Genomic DNA, 18,070 nt, shown 5'->3' with positions numbered 1-18,070 from the left:
GTTGTCTAGTATTGTAAGAGGTGGTAGTATAGGAGGATTTCTCCCAAAGTCTACCACCATTTCTACGATTTTGAGTGTGTTCAGTTTAAGAGTGTTCCGGTCGCACCACAAGGCTAAATGTTCAACCTCCTGTCTGTATGCAGATTCGTTGTTGTCTCGAATGAGACCAATCACTGTTATACCATGTGCAAACTTCAGGATTTTAACAGAGGGATCTTTTGAGATGCAGTCATTGGTACGTAGAGAGATATGTTTCATATATAGAGATATATGTTTCAAGTAGAGATGTCTTTTGCAATTGACTGATGGTGATTTTGTTAATGCTGATAATGTTCAGTCCTCCAGATGTTTTAGTCCTCCAGATGTTTTGGGATTGCACCCAAGGCACCTGTTGATATTGATGCTATCTTTTGTCTACTTGTCTTTACAGATCTTTATATTTTGTGATTTTCTCCCTTCTCTTCTGCTATCTCCAAATATTATAGTGTCTACTATGCAGGCTTCTTTTCTTTTTTACCAGCAATTGTTAAGTTTGGAGTGTTATGTGGTCTCAGAGTACTTTAGCTTCATCATTTTCTATTATTTTGTCCATTTTGTGGTTCCACCAACCCTTGCTTCCAGAGAAATGATATTTGCAGGCATCCCAATGCACAGTATTGTTGCTACTTTGTCATGCCATTGTTTTTAGACAGCCTGTTATTTTCTTGCAGCAACTAACTAGGTGGTCCTCTGTTTCTTCAGCTTCTTTATAGAGGTGGCATTTATTATCTCTTGTGTCTTCTTAATTCTGGCTTTATATGCATTTTTTTCTTAAGGCTTGGTGTGGTGCAGCCCTGATTAGTTTCTCTGTCTCTTCAGCTTTGCAGCTGTTAATCTTTGCCAGTTATGTTATCTACTTTGCCTGCTAGTTTTGTTTGCATTGCCATGTCTCTTTTATTCTTCATTTGTTCCTATAGACCAGTTTGATCTCTTTGGTATTCAGTAAGCCTTCCTGGTGCATTAGCTTAAGGGCATATTCTTCAGTGTCCTTCAGATAACCTTCCAATGCCCTTTTTTCTTCTTCAGCTGGCTGGTGTACTTGCAATATTCCATGCCCACTTATGCTCTTTAATAAACAGAGTCTATCAACCTCGCTGCAAGCTGAGTATGCATCAGCTCTCTTGCATCTGTCCATCATTCTGCTGCTGCTGCTCAAATTATGGACATCATTCATTATGAAGGTTCGCCTAATTTGAAATCCTTCTCTAATATCTCTATCACTTGTAAAAAGTAGGCCAAAATGGAATTTGATGCTTTCACACCCAGATATTTCCTTAGAGTATAAATTTCATCATATTCCTGAAATGTGTTCTTATGGACTGTAAGATATTGCAATTTTCATTTGTTTTCATTTGTGTCTTTATTAACTGAAATAAAATTTTCAATTTAAGAATGTCAAAAATGCTAGAATCAGTTATAAGAAGAAATATCTAATAACTATTCATGTTATTGTATGAAACTGGGGTACATAGTGAAAAATATACACCTATGATGGTCTAGCTGATTGTTTTTGAATTTTTCAAATATGTATGTGACTTAAACTACATGGTAAATATCTGAAAAGAATGCTATTTTTATTGCATGAGTTAATTTACAGCTAAATTCTTAGAGTTCTGTTTGGGGCATAAATTATTTGGTAGTTTTTAATGGAAAATTTAGCTTTCTTCTGTCATACATTAAAACAAACTTTTTTTTACCTTTCAAATCACAAGAGTGGTTAATGTGCAACAAAGAAAACACACAGAAGAATAAAAGCACATGGGTGTATCTTCCATTAAAATATATTTTAAATGATCAGGACAACTGATACTGCCTACAAGGTTGCCTGGAGGAAATAATTTTTAGGGGTTTCAATTTGCTACCTTTATTTCAGGGGGAATAAAATGCTAAATGTCATGTCAGAATCGTATGAATTCAGTTTGATGTGTCATATGTAATTGTTTCTTGCAATGTTAAGCCTTGAATGGAAGGAAAAGAGGAATTTTGGGTATATGAAATAGCTTAGTGTATTGGTTACTTTTTTGAGGTATTTTTCCTGTTTATCTTTGGCTTTTCTATTCTCTTACTTTTGGAAATGAAGAGTCTTGAAAGCCCCTCAGTTCTAGAAAGATTAATATAATACCAGAATCAATGGAAGACATGCATTGTAGTATTCTATTACTATATGTTAAATATTTGTTTTGAATATATTCTTGATATGTAGTAGTTTCTTTTGTAGACACAGTAGTTTGTAATTGGAATAAGCATGCATTAGGTTATACAACCAATTTAGGGATCACATAAAGCTAGAAAACTCCAGGGTAGCACCTATTAAATAGATAGCATAGTAGAGTACATAAGCTTGTGTGGCTGAGTAAAATTAATTGGAAAACTCAAAACATAGTTTAATACAGGTTATGTTACCCTACTTTGCTTTTGAATAAGTTTCTCGGCCAACCCTTTCGTTTCATTTTAAGTTTCTATTAAGTTTCACATTCTTCTTTGAAATCATTATCTGTTATGATTGTAGATCATTCTACATGGTAAATAAATTTGTATTCCATAATATGTGACTTGAAATTGATAAGCTGTTTACACAAATATACATGCAAAGAAATCTAAAGATACCTTCCCAAATTCTGGAAATATTAATTTCTAACATAATCATGTTCAGAAAGTGATATCTGCTAAATTAACCAGATGTATTTTTCACATTCTATATGAGTTACATACAGGATCAGTATGCTACAAAGGATATCATTGGTAGTGAGCCACGCATGCCTTTTCCATCTCATCCCTGTATGTGTAATATAATTTTGCATTTTTACATGTGGTGTGGTCCATTTCTGCTTGTAATTAAGTATGTTCTTACTCTAAAGCCTGGAAGAACAGTTTTACTTGAAAAGAATTCTAAACTGCTTCTCCAAATAATGTACCATAAGACTCATCTTTGATTCACTGAAAATACAGAAAATTAGATTATTTTTTTCATTTTGTACTTCCTGAAGAAAGATTGTCTGTCTTCACATAAATATTGTAGGTCTATTCATAGTATCTGAATTAGTTGTTCTTCCTAATGGTGAGCATATTCTTCCAAAAAAGGAAAACTACTTGATGTTAGAAGTACACTATAATATGAGAATTTATTCAGAGCTTATCAAAATATAGTCATATAGCTAGCTAGCTAATCTACTTAATGAAGAGTGTAACATATGCATATGTTTGTATGAGATTATTTTTTAAATACTGGTTTAATTAAGAGTTTACTAGAGAGATGCTGTCTCGTGTTTATTATTAAAGTGGAGACTTAATGTGAATGAAATGGTTGCTTATAATTCAGAGTATATGTGAGCTTCCTGCCACATGAGACCTTCCAAAGTATATTTCTTCCAAGGGCCATATGAAAACTGACTGTAGCTAGGCCCAATACATAAATCAGGAAGGTGATCTGTGTACTTCTCCAGCGAGAGCCCAGGATGGGTAGACTCTTTCTTATGACGTCATTAAACTGAGTCTGTACTTTATATAAAAAGCCAGCCCCCGGGAGAATCCCCAGCTTTGACTCCGCTTCTTTAAGTCACAAGCTGTGTCTCTGAAAGCGTTAGCATTTTATTCAGCGATTTTCTACAAAAGCTATCTTGCTTCAATCAACTTCCGGGGAACTGGGCAGCTGCAACTTCAGGAGAGCGGGGCTCGGTTCTCCTGCAACGTTGGGATAAATGTTTTCCCAAGCGCTGCTAGGCAAGCAGGGAAGCGTCTGAGACCTTCCCCATAGCCGCAGTTTGTCTGATCGTAAAACTGATCGGCAAACTGATAACAGAGCCAGCCAGCTGATCACATGGGAGGCGATCTCTTCCTTCTCTGGCTGATCTGATTGCTCGGGGCTCGCAATAGCCTAAAGAGCGAAATTCACTTCTCGGAGTCATCGATGAGCAGCAGCCATCTTGGAGTGCACTCTCTTCAGACACAAGATGAGCAGCCATTTTAAGTGGCCTGGCGGCCAATTTCAGGGCTCCAAAGACCCAATTCCACCCTCTGCCATCCTTAAGCACTTTTGAGAGCCATTCTCTCAACTCTTGAGCCTTGCTTATTTAAAATGGATCAGGACAGTCCTCATACAGAGCTTTCTGCCCCTGTGGAACAGGCCCTCCAACCCACTAAAAGGAAAAGACGCAGACAACATACTGCTCAGAGGGAAGTGGATGCAAAAATCAGAGCTAAGAATCTAGCCCCTAAGAAGACAACTCAGGCTGAGTTGAAGGCAGAGAAACGCAGACATGCAGCTCTAGAGAGACAATTTAACAAGACTATTCAACAAATGAGAGGGCAACTGCAACAGGTTTCCCAGCCAGCTGAACATCAGAGTTTCCAGAGAAGCCCCCCCCCCCCAGGGGAGGGGAAGTTTTTCATGGAGCCTTTGGATCCCCCCCCTTCTGGTCTCCTGAGGCATTTAGGGAACAACTGGATCCTCAGGATTTCAGCAGGTCTGGGCCATATTTCCAGCAAACTTCTGGGTTCTATGCCCCCTCTCTTCCCTCCAGAGTTCAGTCCTCCCAGATCAGGCCGGAAGCCACCTTCACACCCACTGCAGCTGGCCTTTGGTCCTCCACTACCTTTGATAACAGGCCTAGGGAGATCTAAGATGTTGTTTCCTTAGCCATTAGACAGGGATTGGCTGAAGGTTTTCAACAGATTCTTTGGCCTCTGGAAAGGGTTCAGGTGTTTCTCCCTTCTCAGTCTATGGCTTCCTTACTTCCGCAACAAGATTTCCACAAATCCCAAGACCTCAGGGTCCATTCTTCACAGGCAGAATGGGAGGAGTATGAAGGGGAAGGGGGTGCCTCCCCATCTGAACACAGTTGCTCCTCTCGTTCAGAGCGCGAAGAGGGTGAAATCTGTGATCACAATCTTTCAGAGGAAGAAGACTCTTGTCCAGATCAGCCCTCCTCTGCATTAGTTTTTAAACTAGCCCTCTTTAAACCCTTACTTAGCAAGGCCCTGGTCACTGCCAAGCTGTCACCTGAGGAAGCAGCACCTGAACCACAAGGGGAACTCTCCCGGCAAGGAGACTCGCTCTTCTCCAAGCCAGTAGTACACATGGAGGTTTTGCCTTCTCTCTTTTTGTTTCTCGACATGGTCAAGGAACAGTGCGCTTCCCCTTTGGCAGGTCCTCGTCCATCATCTTTGGACAAGCAGTTCTACAATGTCAGCACATCCCTAGCCAACGCCCTTGCAGTGCCCTTGGTAGACACTCCAGTTGTGGCATCATTCTCCTCTTCGGGCACTCCCACGAGCCAGAAGATGTCCTTAAACCAGAGGACAAGCGTTCTGAACAGACCCTCAAACGCAACCACCAAGCAGCTGCGTGGGCTGTTCGGGCTTTGACCGCTGCATCGTTTTTCACAAGGGCATCTCTGCAGTGGCTGCACCAACTGCAGTACCGATTGCCTGCCTCTGACCTCAGGTCTCATCAGGACCTTAAAATTATAGCAGCGGTGGAATTCACTGCAGATGCCACCCTCAATTCCGCCAAATTTGCATCAAGGGCCATGGCATCTTTAGTGGTGGCAAGAAGGCTTCTGTGGCTCCGAAATTGGCAGGCAGAGTCATGCTGCAAATGGAAGCTGGCCTCTGCCTCCTGCTCAGGAGACAAGCTTTTAGGCGAGGCTCTAGAGCCGTATCTCATCGAGACCAGAGATAAACGTAAAATTCTTTCCTCCTCAGGGAAAAAAACTGACTATTGCCCAGCTCCTTATTGCCCATCTGCCTTTTGGGCAGAGTCCACCTCCCGCTTTTCTCGGTCACAGAGGGCATATTCTCAACGCCAAGACCAATGTCAAGAACCACCTGGCAGACAACAACCTTCTGCTGGTAAATGGCCCTTTCGAGGGGCAGGGGGTCGTGCCTTTCATTGCTCTAAGTAATACCTCGTTCTCCCCACCCATCTGAGGTTGCTTAGCCTTCTTTGCCTCCAAATGGGAGGAGTGAACGATGGATGCCTAGGTGCTCAACACTGTTAGGTCAGGGCTTCAATTGGAATGTCTATCGTCACCCGCAGTGCTCAACACTGTTAGGTCAGGGCTTCAATTGGAATGTCTATCGTCACCCGCAGAAATTTTTTTGATTTGTCCCAATTCATTTTTAAGTAATAATTTGACTGAAAATAATGTATTTATGAATTTTCTAACTTGAATGCTAGCCATCAAGTTAAAATTTAGTTCAAACTTTGTTATACGTTTGCAATGTTGCTGATTATTAAAAAATGGATTGTCACATTTCCCTGTCCTCTCCATGTTTAGAAGGCAGATCTGCAATGATGATCTGTTCATTGAAATGTTCAGGGATACCATCCAGTAATTTTTTAATTATTATGGGAAATGATGAAAGAGTTAAATTTGACAGATATATGGAGAAGACTACATCTTGAGGAAAAACAGTTTACATTCTATTCAAAACCCCACCAAACATGGACACGGATAGATATGGCATGGATGAATGGGGAAATAGCAAACGAAATAAAAGAAGTGGAAATTTTGCCCAATGAATGGGCAGACCACAACCCAATACAGATAATATGGAAGGGTAGGGCAAAACCAAAGAAAAGGTGGACATTAAACACTCAATTAATAAAAGAGAAAGAATACATCAATAAATTAAAGGAGGAATTAATTTTTTTTATAAAAGAAAACGACAATGGAGAAACTACAAAACAAAATATATGGGATACAATGAAGGCGGTAATAAGAGGTATAACAATCTCTTATAATGCCAAGAGAAATAAAGAAAAATATTCCCAGCAAAATAATCTACAACAAAGAATTAAGGAGCTAGAAACTCTACTACAGAATACTCCAAAAGATACAAAACTGCAAAATCAGATAAATATAGCTAAACATAAATTGAATTTAATCGAACAAGAGAAAATGATTACAAATTTGAATTTGACCAGACAAACCTATTTTGAACATGCCAATAAGCCAGGAAGATGGCTATCTTATAAATTAAAAAGAAAGAAAGAAAAGAGAATGATATATCAGTTAATAGATAGCAAGGGAGATATATACCAGGAAATAGAACAGAAAAAAGAAATCATTCATAAATACTTTGAAGATTTATACAAAAAGAAGAGGTTAGTGAAGATAGAATAAGGAATTATTTAGATGAAGTTAAAGATAAGGTAATTGGGGAAGAAATGGCAGAACTATTAAATAAAGACATTACTGAATCGGAATTGAAATCAGCAATAGATAACCAGAAAAATAACAAAACTCCAGGCCCAGATGGAATCCCAGGGGAGCTCTATAAGGGTATAGTAGAACAAATTGGACCATTTATGTTGGAAGTTTTTAATGATGTTTTACTAGCAGCCAGGATGCCGGACTCATGGAGGGGGGCGTTGATTTCGTTGATCTTGAAGGAGGATACAGATCCTAGATATATAAACAATTATAGGCCGATTTCACTTCTAAATACTGATTATAAAATATTTACTTCTATTATAGCAAACAGATTAAAAAGACTGCTAAACTTGTATATACATGAAGATCAAAACGGATTCCTCCCAGCTAGGCAAATAAAGAATAATCTAATAATAGTATTAGATGTACTAGAATTTTATGAAGCCCACCCTGAGAGACAAGTAGCACTCATGTTTTTAGATGCAGAGAAAGCTTTTGATAATCTGAATTGGCAATTTTTAATTCAAAAAATTTATAATTTGAATCTGGGTACCAAATTTGAAAATATTATAACAACTATCTATGACACACAACAAGCTAATATAATAATAAACGGGGAACACACCCGCCCAATAAAGATAGAAAAAGGAGTGAGACAGGGCTGCCCACTATCCCCACTGCTCTTCATATTATCATTAGAAACATTATTAACGCGAATTAGGCAAAATTCAGATATAAAGGGATTAACGGTTAAGAAGGAGGAATTTAAATTGCAAGCATTTGCGGACGATATGATCTTCTTTATTGAAGAACCAATAGATAGGGGACTAAAATTGATGAAAGAACTGGAGAATTTTGGAGCAGTAGCAGGACTTAAAATAAATAAGAAAAAAACTAAATGACCAAAAATTTAACAGAAAAACAGAAAATAGAATTAGAAGGAACAATGGAAATACAAGTGACAAAGAAAGTGAAATATCTAGGAATTTGGTTAACACCACGCTGTAAGTCACTTAAAGAAAATAATTATGACAAATTGTTACATCAGGTAAAGAAAGATTTAGAATCATGGAGTAAACTTCAAATTTCACTATTAGGCTGGATTGCCACCATTAAAATGAACATTCTCCCCAAATTTCTATATTTATTCCAAACAATTCCAATTAAATTACACAAAAAGTTCTTCGAAGAACTCAACAAAACAACCGTCAAATTTATTTGGCAAGGGAAAAAACCCAGAATAAATGTTAAAGCAATGCAAGATACAAAGAGCAGAGGAGGGTTAGCAGTCCCAAACTGGGAGTTATATTATATGGCCACCTCATTAGTTTGGTTGAAGGACTGGGTGAAGTTAACTAATAAAAGAATATTATTTCTAGAAGGCCACGACTTACAAAGGGGGGTGGCACGCATTCTTATGGGATATAGGGAAAACCAGTCAAAAATATTTTCATAGACATTTAATTAGAGACGCGCTACTAACAATTTGGAAGAAAATTCGGAAAAAACATTACATAAAAATACCAATATGGATTTCAACAATGGAGGCGATGATTTACCCAAACAATTTGGAAATTTCTAAAATGATTAAATATAAAGACTTATTGGACTCACAAGGAAATTTGAAATCGAGGCAGGAAATTCAGGACCAGGGACTAAAAATTGATCAATGGGTTTATCTTCAGATTCAAAGTAGGTACAAACAAGATAAGAAAGAATTTGGAATTAACAACAAACTTCAACAATTAGATAAGATTTTATTAGGACCGGATAAAAAAAGCATAACAAAATTTTACAATTATTTACTAGAAACAGAATTAGAAGAAGAAATTGTAAAAGGGAATATGATTGCGTGGAGTCGGAATGTAGGACGTAGTATTACACTAGCAGAATGGGAAAAAGTTTGGGGCAGGAATAATAAGATCACAAAATCGGTAGCATACAAGGAAAATCTTTATAAAATGTTTTATAGATGGCATCTCCCTCCTTCGAGGCTAGCGAAGATGCACGCCAACATGAGTCCGTATTGTTGGAAATGTAAGAAAAAAGAAGGAACCTTTTTCCATATGTGGTGGACATGCACAGAAACCCAAAATTATTGGAAGAAAATTCAAACTTGGTTGGAAGAAATTACAAAAGAGCAGATCGAGTATAAACCAGAGTCCTTCCTACTAGGGATCTTTGACAAACAAATTTCCAAAAAAGCTAAATATATAACAATACATATATTAACTGCGGCCAGATTAGCCTTTGCACAATATTGGAAACAACATCAAATTCCATCAGATGAAGTGATTATTGATAAAATTTCAAAATGCGCAGAAATGGACAAACTGACTCTGGCACTAAAAAACAAAGATACTTCACAATATTATGATAGTTGGAATTGTTGGTATAATTGGATTAATCATAGATAAATTATATATCATAAGGCATAAGAGGAAAGTTTTAACTGATAATAATGAGATAGTGATATATGTATAGAATAAGTGTATATATGACATAAATCAAAGGCTATAAAAAAAAAAGATCTTGCAAACTGTAAAATAAATAAGAATGTTTTTAATTTTCCCTCTTTCTTTTTTTTTCTTTTTCCTTTCTTTTCAATCTTTTCTTTCTTTTCTACTTTCTTTTTTTTCTTTCATTTATTTGTATGTGTATTGTTCGCTGTTTTTAACTGTTAAAACTAATAAATTGTTTTATAAAAAAAAAAAGTAATAATTTGGTCAAGAACTGGTGTTCCCTTCTCATCTCTCTCACTCTTCTGGGTACTTGTTTCAAGACCACAATCTCCTTATCTTTGTATTTCAATGTTTTCTCTCTTGCCACTTGCAATATTTGCGTTTTAATGGCTTTCTTTGTAAATCTGATGTGAACTTCTCTTGGTAAGCTATTTCTCATTGCATATCTTGTGAAGACTCGATAAACCTCATCTATTCCATCCATCATCTTCTCTTCAGTTATTTTCAAAGCTTCAGGCAATATTTCTATCATTATCTCAGCTAGATTTTGTCCCTTTTCTTCCTCTATGTTTTGAAATCTAAGATAAAATTCTGATCTGTCCATCTGCCATCTCAGCATACCACTTTTATCTTGTTCAACCGCAGTTAATCTGTTATCAATGTCTCCAATCTTGTTTATCTTCTTCAATTTTTTGGAATCTCCCATCATACTTCATCATCATTTGTTGGATGTTCTCCACTTTTTCATCGGTTTTCCCTGTTCTTTGTTCAATGTTCTCTATTCTCTTTTCAATATTCTCTGATCTTGTTTGAATATTTTGAATTCCTTACATAATCATCTGCAGGGTCACTTTTTCTTGTTCTTTTTCTTGTCTTAATATTGTCTGTATTGAACGTTGTCCTCCAGATGGTGGAGAGGAAGAAGTGGAAGTTGAAGAACCAGGAGCTGTTAATTTCCTACTCATTTTGAGGCGTTCAAAATCTTCAGTTCTTCTAGACCTTAATCCAGTTGTAAAATAACCAATTGCAGTTCCAAATAAAAAAAGTAGGAAAAAGTAGGAAAATAGTAAGAAAAGAGAAGCCAAATAGTAATAATAATAGAAAAAGAAGAAAAAAACATTCTTCAGATTCTTTTTTTTAAACAAATTTTATTGATTTTACAAAACAATACACAAACAAACAAAACAAAATATAATGACATAAGAAATCTTTTTCTAAAAAAAACAATACAACATCTTATTTAAAGACAGAATTATTCCAAGTTATCACATTTCCATACAAACACAATTTAATATATATATTTACCTTATCTGTTCATCTTCATATCTTATCCCGAACTTCTCTTTATTACTTCCTTTCCTTCTATTTATTCAAATTATATCTCTTTAACTTTAGATTGTATACATTTTTTATATCCATCTGTCTTATACATTTTCATTATTCTCTTCCAATACAAAAACAAACAAGACATAAAACATAAAAACATAAAACATCTTTTCTGAAAGTTGCTTGATCCCAGGTTAAAACTCATCGTACAGACACCACTTCAAAAATCATGTTCCTTTTATATATCATTCCATATCTTATTACCGTTTTCCATTTTCTATATAGCTTCTTCCTTTTTTAACTCTCTTAGTTTTATTCTACTTATCTCATCTTAGTTCAAGTCATAATACTTATCATTCTTTGTCTGTTCTCAACTATCCATTCATTTTTTCTCTTTAAACAAAACCTCTCCTGTACACTAATTGGAGTATGACGCCTTTAACTCTTTCCCCTAACCTAATAATACTTAATATCACACATAACTGGTATTGGGATTCTGTTTAGCACATCCTAAAGTTACACAATATATTATATAGAGAGAAAAAGAAAAAAAAAGAAAGAAGAACAATAACAAAGAAACAAATTTATAAATATATAATATAGCTAATACCCCTGTCAATACCATTTTAATCATACATACATATTAATACTCATTTATATCTTAAACATTTTATTCTAAAAATGCCTATAATAACACAATCTTATGTACCTTACAGAATCCCTTTTTCAATTAGATTTACCCATTGTCTCTAAATAAATTTTGTTTCTTTAAATCTTGCTTCCCATCGTTGAGACTTCTCACCCCTTCCTTTCTCCCTTGCTTGTTCTTCTCCTTACCCTTTTTACCCCTTTGTCTCTCCACCTCCCTTTTCTTCTTCTGCTTTCCCCCTTTCTGTTGTTTTCTAACCTTATATCCACCTTTCAACTCATTTTTATCTTTTTTGGTTGTTTTTTTTAAGTTTTAAAATCCCTTTTTCCTTTTCCTCTTCCTCCTCCTTCTCCCCAAATAGGATCACATGTTCATCAAAGATAGTTTCTTCTTTGTCCCAATTATCCTGCTGCGCAATCAATTCTCCATAGGAACGCACCGCCATTTCTAGAGATTGAAAAAGAATGTCCAAAGTATCTTTCCAGTCTTGTTCTTCCTTTTTATATTTTGGATATTTGGTTTTAGATTCATCCAAGGATGATGCCATTATAAAGAGGAAAAAATTTTCCCAAAACAACCACCCGAGTGTTTTTAAACAAAGAAAAAACATTTCCCAAAAGATCCAAAGTCACCAAACAATCCAGATAGACTATTTCTTTTAGCGCTTTTCCCCTTCTTCCATTTCTTTTTCTGGGGTTGCTATTAAATCACAAAATTCCATTCTTCAGATTCTTGTATACCTTAATCCAATTGGTTGGTTAGATGACAGTAAAAATTCAAAAATGAAGGAAAAGACCATAAACACACACACACACACACACACACACACGTTGTAAAATCCTAAAAAAGGTGAAAAAGTGAAGAAAAAGGCTAAAAAAGAAAGGAAAAATTCTTCAGGTTCTTCAACACCTCAATCCAATTAAGAGGTCTCAAATATAAAAGTATGCATAAAAATAAACCAAAAAAAGAAAAAGAAAAAAAACCAATATGGAAGGTAGATGGAAAGACAAAAATACCAGGAAGGGAAAGAGAAGAAAAAGGCTATTCCCTTAAAAAGAAAAGGAAGGGGAGCATTAATACTAAAGCTTTTCCTTTAAAATAAAAAGCAGACATAGAAATTTAACTTCCAAATATAAGAAAAAAACAAAACAAAAAAAACAAAGACAAGTTCCAGAGAGCCAAAAATCCAAATAGCTCTTGCAAAAAAAAAGTAAACTGATGAGGAGGGGTAGCACAGTTCAAAAAGAATAAAAAGAGCACACTGCCCTTTGTTTGATTATCCAAGGCTCTTGTTATAACTCTCTTCTCCAAAGACTTACCACCTTTTCTTTTCCTAAGCTTCAGCACCAGACTCCAGCTGTTGATAGAAACCCAGAAGAGCACCTGTAATAATACTCTCCCGTGCTCTTCCCTCTATCTTATCAAGCAGGCAATGTCCTTGAAACAAAGTCTCAGTTCTTCCTCAGCTTTGTCTGGTCAAAAGAAAAATAGAATATTTCCAAGCCTCTAGTTGGCAGTGTTACAAAGTTTCTTTAGCTTTCACTTTCCTCCTCCTTTTCCAAGCAAAATATAATAAGAATTAATTTAAAAAAAAGATATTTAAAAAATAACTAAAAGGGAGTCTCTGACTTAAAATATTATAAAATCAAAAAGGAGAGAAGAATATATAAAAAGAAGAAAAAAACCAGTCCAGTTTCAAAATATAAGATCATGTGTCCAGCAATGAGGAAAAAAAAATATTACTTTGACATTCCTGTTTAAAATTGCCGCTTAATCACTTCTGTCAAAACTTTTACAGATTCTTTCTTCCCCTTAGGGTGTCCTTTCAAGTCTTAAAATAAAGAAAAAGTTCTCACCAAACCGGCACACTCTCTCTTTCCGTTCTCTTTCATTTCGGAGCTGTCCCAACTTCAGCAGGTTTAATGGCTGCCTCTTTGCCGCTGGCAAAAAGAGCTGCTCCTGGATTTACCAGGGACTTTGTGATATCCCTGGGATCGACAGGATGCACTCTTTACATTCACCGTCTCTTCGGGACGGTTTAGATCCACTTGGACCGTCCAGGAGCAAAGATATTGGCTGCGATATCAGATCTCCAAGATCGCATGCCGTATCGTCGCGATGCCAGCTCCGCCCTCCGATTCTGGACTTTTGTAGAGCTGCGACTTGGTCATCTGTGTCCCCATTCATAAGACATTATAAAATTGACTCCTTTGCCTCAGCAGAGCTGTCCTTTGGAAGACGAGTCCTGCAGGGCGTTCATGTAGAAGTGGGGACCTCCGATCCAGTTCCCTCCCATCAGCCAGCTTTGGTATGTCCCATCCTGGATTCTCCCTTTGGCTCAGTGGAGAAGGGGCGTTGGTCTTACCTGAACACTTCTTCTCAGGGAGCCAAAGGGAGAATCCAGTCCCACCCTGTATTCTGTCTGGTCAGAGTAGGGAGGAAATGTTTTTTTCTCACAGTATCAAATAGGTATCTGTTAGAGTACGAGGAGCAGCTGGATTCGCTTCGACATCGTTCAGAACTGGGGACTGTTACCAGGGGGTGTGTCCTCAGTTTTTCAACTCGGTCTGCAGAGCTATGAGACTAGAGACTACCCATCCTGGATTCTCCCTTCGGCTCCCCGAGAAGTAGCGTTCAGGTAGGACCAATGCCCCTTCGCAGGGTTATGGATGCTCCCATCACTGGAGGTTTTCAAGAAAAAAATTGGACAGCCATTTGTCCAGAATGGAATAAGGACTCTCCTGCCTTGGCAGGGGATAGGACTAGAAGATCCCATTCGGCCCTGATTCTATGATTCTAAGATAGAGAAGGAAGATACACAATATTAAAGAGATGGATGCTTGGTCGCAGGAGTGGGAAAAGAAGTACAAGGAAAGTTAGGAAAGAGGTGGTTGAACCTGGTCGTATTCTTGGCAACAGATAAATGGAGATGGAGTGGAATTTGCTGTGAAGGTCAACCGGTAGGCTAGTACACATCTGTGGAGGGTTATGAAGGGATGAGGTGCACCAGCTTTGTCCACTTGTTCTTCTCTTGATTTTCTTTGGCCAAAACATGGTGCTTCAGTTGGACCATTGCCTGTTCAGAATAAAATGTATTGTTCATGTTATGCATACTCCTACATCAGATGTTATGTCTGTAAATGTTTCACTAAAATTGATGGGACTTGATACAACATATCTATCAATCTTTAAAATTTATAGAGCTTGTGGTCTCTATAGAAATAAAACAAGACTGTTCACGAAGGTTTGCTATGCTTCTGCAGCATCTAATGAAGATCTTGTGCTTTCATTTTGTTTGTTTATATAACTGCCCATCTCACAAAATATAACAACATTTTGAAAACCATAAAACACATGGGCATAAGTTAACAAGGGATATTGCTGAATAAAGTAAACATTCAATATTGTTGAATGCTTTCTATAGTTAAATCAATTTGTTTTAGCTTAAGTGAACAACATTTTAAAACCTTTTTCATGGTCCCATAAACTTGTTATATAGTGCAGTGGTCCCCAACCTTTTTTGTGCCGCGGCCCGGTACCGGTATCACAAAATCATCCGCGGCCCGGTACCGGCATCAGCACGCATGGCAAGCCAAGCCAAGCCAAGCGACCGGCCAGCCAGCTGTCCCCCGCTTCTCCCCGCCACCTTCAACTCCTCCTTTGTACCTGTGTCAATGGGCTTCAGGACAGCTTCGGGACGGTCGCTCGGCTCACCTTGCCATGCGTTCTGAAAGAATCCTCGCGCCTTAGTTTTGTTCGAAGCCCCCGATGAAACTAAGGCGCGAGGATTCTTTCAGCACCCAAACGCCGCTTTCTACCCGGAAAAGCTCACTGGAAGCACTTTTTCATCAAAACAAGATGGCGGTGCCCAGCAAACCGGCGGCCCAGTAGAAATTGTTCCACGGACCAGTACCGGTCCAGGGACCGGTGGTTGGGGACCCCTGATATAGTGTCTCTAGCATGATAAAAAGTTAAACTACATTTCATATGGGACATTCAAATTTCAAGGAGCAAACTTCAAATCATTTAAATGCATTAATTTTTACAGGAATCCTGTAAAGTAGGGATGAAAAAACCTGTGACTCTCCAAGGTTACAAACTACCACTTCTGGATTCTGTACCAGGTACAATGTTGTCTGGGGTGAATAGAGGACCAGGCCCTTGATATGGAAATCAGTATGATCCTTCATATTACAGATGCAGTAAGAGAGCAATTTGCTTAATAAGCTCATGGCAGAAATTAGATTTGAGCCTGGGACTTCCCAGTTCATAGTATGGTCTACTCTACTCTAGCCACTTCGTTCCAGCCTTGTAAAAATATGTTTTTATATAAAACAGTTTTTCATTTTATTAGTTTTTCCTCTGAGGGAAAAAAAGACTCCTTATCAACAATCACAGGAGAGGTTTCTGGGGAATGAATAGAATGTAAGCACCAGGTAGAGACAGGCAGATGTGCTTATCAGTCGCAACATATTTAGAGAGTGGTTTATTTCTTTAAATCTCTCATATAATTTGTCAGCAGCTTTATGTATCTGTTTTCTCTAACACAGATTCTCATATGCTAACTTTATTATGCAGTTCATTGCAGGTAGATTTTGTTCTGGATTCAGCTTTCAAGGTCCAGTTGTTCACTACCTTATTATAACCTAAATATAGTCTTGAAGTGATTGCTACTGATTAAAGAATACCCGAAGAAAATAAGGAGATAAAAGAAAATTACGGAATTGTTCATGTTCTATACCCAGTAGACCTCTTAATTTTCATCTAGATGGTCTCATCCGTATGTTTACTGAAAAGCAAAAAGTAACTGATAGGGGAAGTAGGTTATGGGAAAGGTTCTTTTAGGGAGTGGAGGAGTAATGGAATTCAGCACTGAAGCAAATTTTCGGTACATTGAAAATACAGTGTCCATTCTGTACTTTAAATATGTTTTGCCAAATTATCACTATGTTAAGCTTAGTTTCTTCTGCAAAATATTAGATGTTTATAAATCAAAAGCTTTGGAATAGATTTTTCAAGGAGAAGCATATACTTTTGTTAAGACAAAACAGATCATATTCAAAGGAGATAACAGTAAAATAGAAGTCTGAGGAATATTAATAAAATAAAAAAATCAATTTTGATACTAAATCAAAGGACAAATTCTTTTCTATTTCTAATTATTGGACTTTGTACAACAGATACTGGGGCAGACAATGTAATCATTGCACTTCAAGAAGATTTAGGCTACGTGCTGTCAAACTCTGAATGATTATTGTGATGAAAATTGTTTTGATTTAGCAAAGTAATTAGAAGCCACATATGTGACACTCAGCAGAATCCAAGCATTTTAAACATTTGAATATACCAGTAAAACATCTTAGAAGTTATTCTCCAGGGGTATTACAGTTCTGGCAATTCTTTAAGGTGGTTATGTAATTGCTCAAGGTTATCAATTGATAGTTTCCTGTAAGTGAAGAAGCATTTTGATACTCTCATTACTGTGTCCTGTGTTGACCCCATACCGAGATAAATAATGTAATAGCTCTCATTCCATCACCTCAGAGTAGCACAGTGCATCTAAGAATCTATCATAAAAGTTTTCTGCAATTATTATCACCCTGCTGTCCGAATTGTTTCTATGCCAAGTCTCCATTCCCTTTGCTTTGCCACAGGGATTCTCCTAAATAGAATGGAATGTGGGATAACAGATTCTGAAATAGTGGAACAGGGAAAAAATTATAATCTTATGTCTGAATAGACCATATTTAGAAGACTTTGCCTAATGCAGTACTATATACTTCAGTTAAAAAGAAAGATGCGATAATCTGGAAATAAACCTTGTTGCCTAAAATAGTGTGTGGGTAAGGTATTTAGGCTCATTACAGACTAGGGAAGGATAACTAAACTATCTCAAGGCATGGGGGAGGGGAGAGATCTAGGGCAGATGAAATATGAAATAAATGTAGTCAAGAGCTGTATCTAAAATGTTAGATCAGAAAGGTTAAGAAAACACCAATAATCAGTTTTGTCCATCTACTTATGTCTTCATTTGTATGTTAATTTCTTAAAATTACTATTTAAGGATGTTGGAATATCTACAGTTAATAAAGAAAAAAATGTGCAAGATTGAAGCCTATGGGGAAAGAGTGTTTGAGAAATGAGGATCTTTCCTCAAGAGGTTAGTTGAGATGGTGAAAGATTAATACCTGGAGAAGGAAGAACAGCTTCCAAATGTCTTTTTTTTTGTACTTTCCAAAGTATTTGAAAGGAAGTATGAATTGTAAAAGTCAAAAATCTATTTCTGTTTCTATTAAATTCCATTTATATGGAAGACTACCATGTTTTGGACTTCCAAGGAAATTAGATTCAAAAAAGAATATCAAGGCACTTCAAGTTTTTTCCCCTCCAACACAATATGCTAACCAATTTTGTAAGAAAGCCCAGTATTGATTTTT

The 18,070-nt window shown here is 36.9% G+C and overlaps 2 protein-coding genes across 4 annotated transcripts in view; both read left to right on the top strand.

Moving 5' to 3' along the window:
• The window catches only part of DAG1 (dystroglycan 1), a 78,716-nt gene that overhangs the window by 24,495 nt on the left and 36,151 nt on the right, over window positions 1-18,070 (top strand). The gene's annotated exons all lie outside the window — the stretch shown is intronic.
• Window positions 3,864-6,064, top strand: LOC148126884 (uncharacterized). The gene is given in 2 exon segments (XM_087924130.1): window positions 3,864-5,296; window positions 5,299-6,064. Coding segments are annotated over 2 exon segments (1,182 nt in total). The 5' UTR covers window positions 3,864-4,758; the 3' UTR covers window positions 5,943-6,064.

This window comes from Pseudonaja textilis, chromosome 2 (assembly GCF_049901715.1).
Source record: "Pseudonaja textilis isolate UNSWEBS1 chromosome 2, rPseTex1.2, whole genome shotgun sequence".
NCBI classification, from domain to species: Eukaryota; Metazoa; Chordata; class Lepidosauria; order Squamata; family Elapidae; genus Pseudonaja; species Pseudonaja textilis.
The sequence above is the reverse complement of the archived record's forward strand: the minus strand, read 5'-3'. Positions and strand labels throughout refer to the sequence as shown.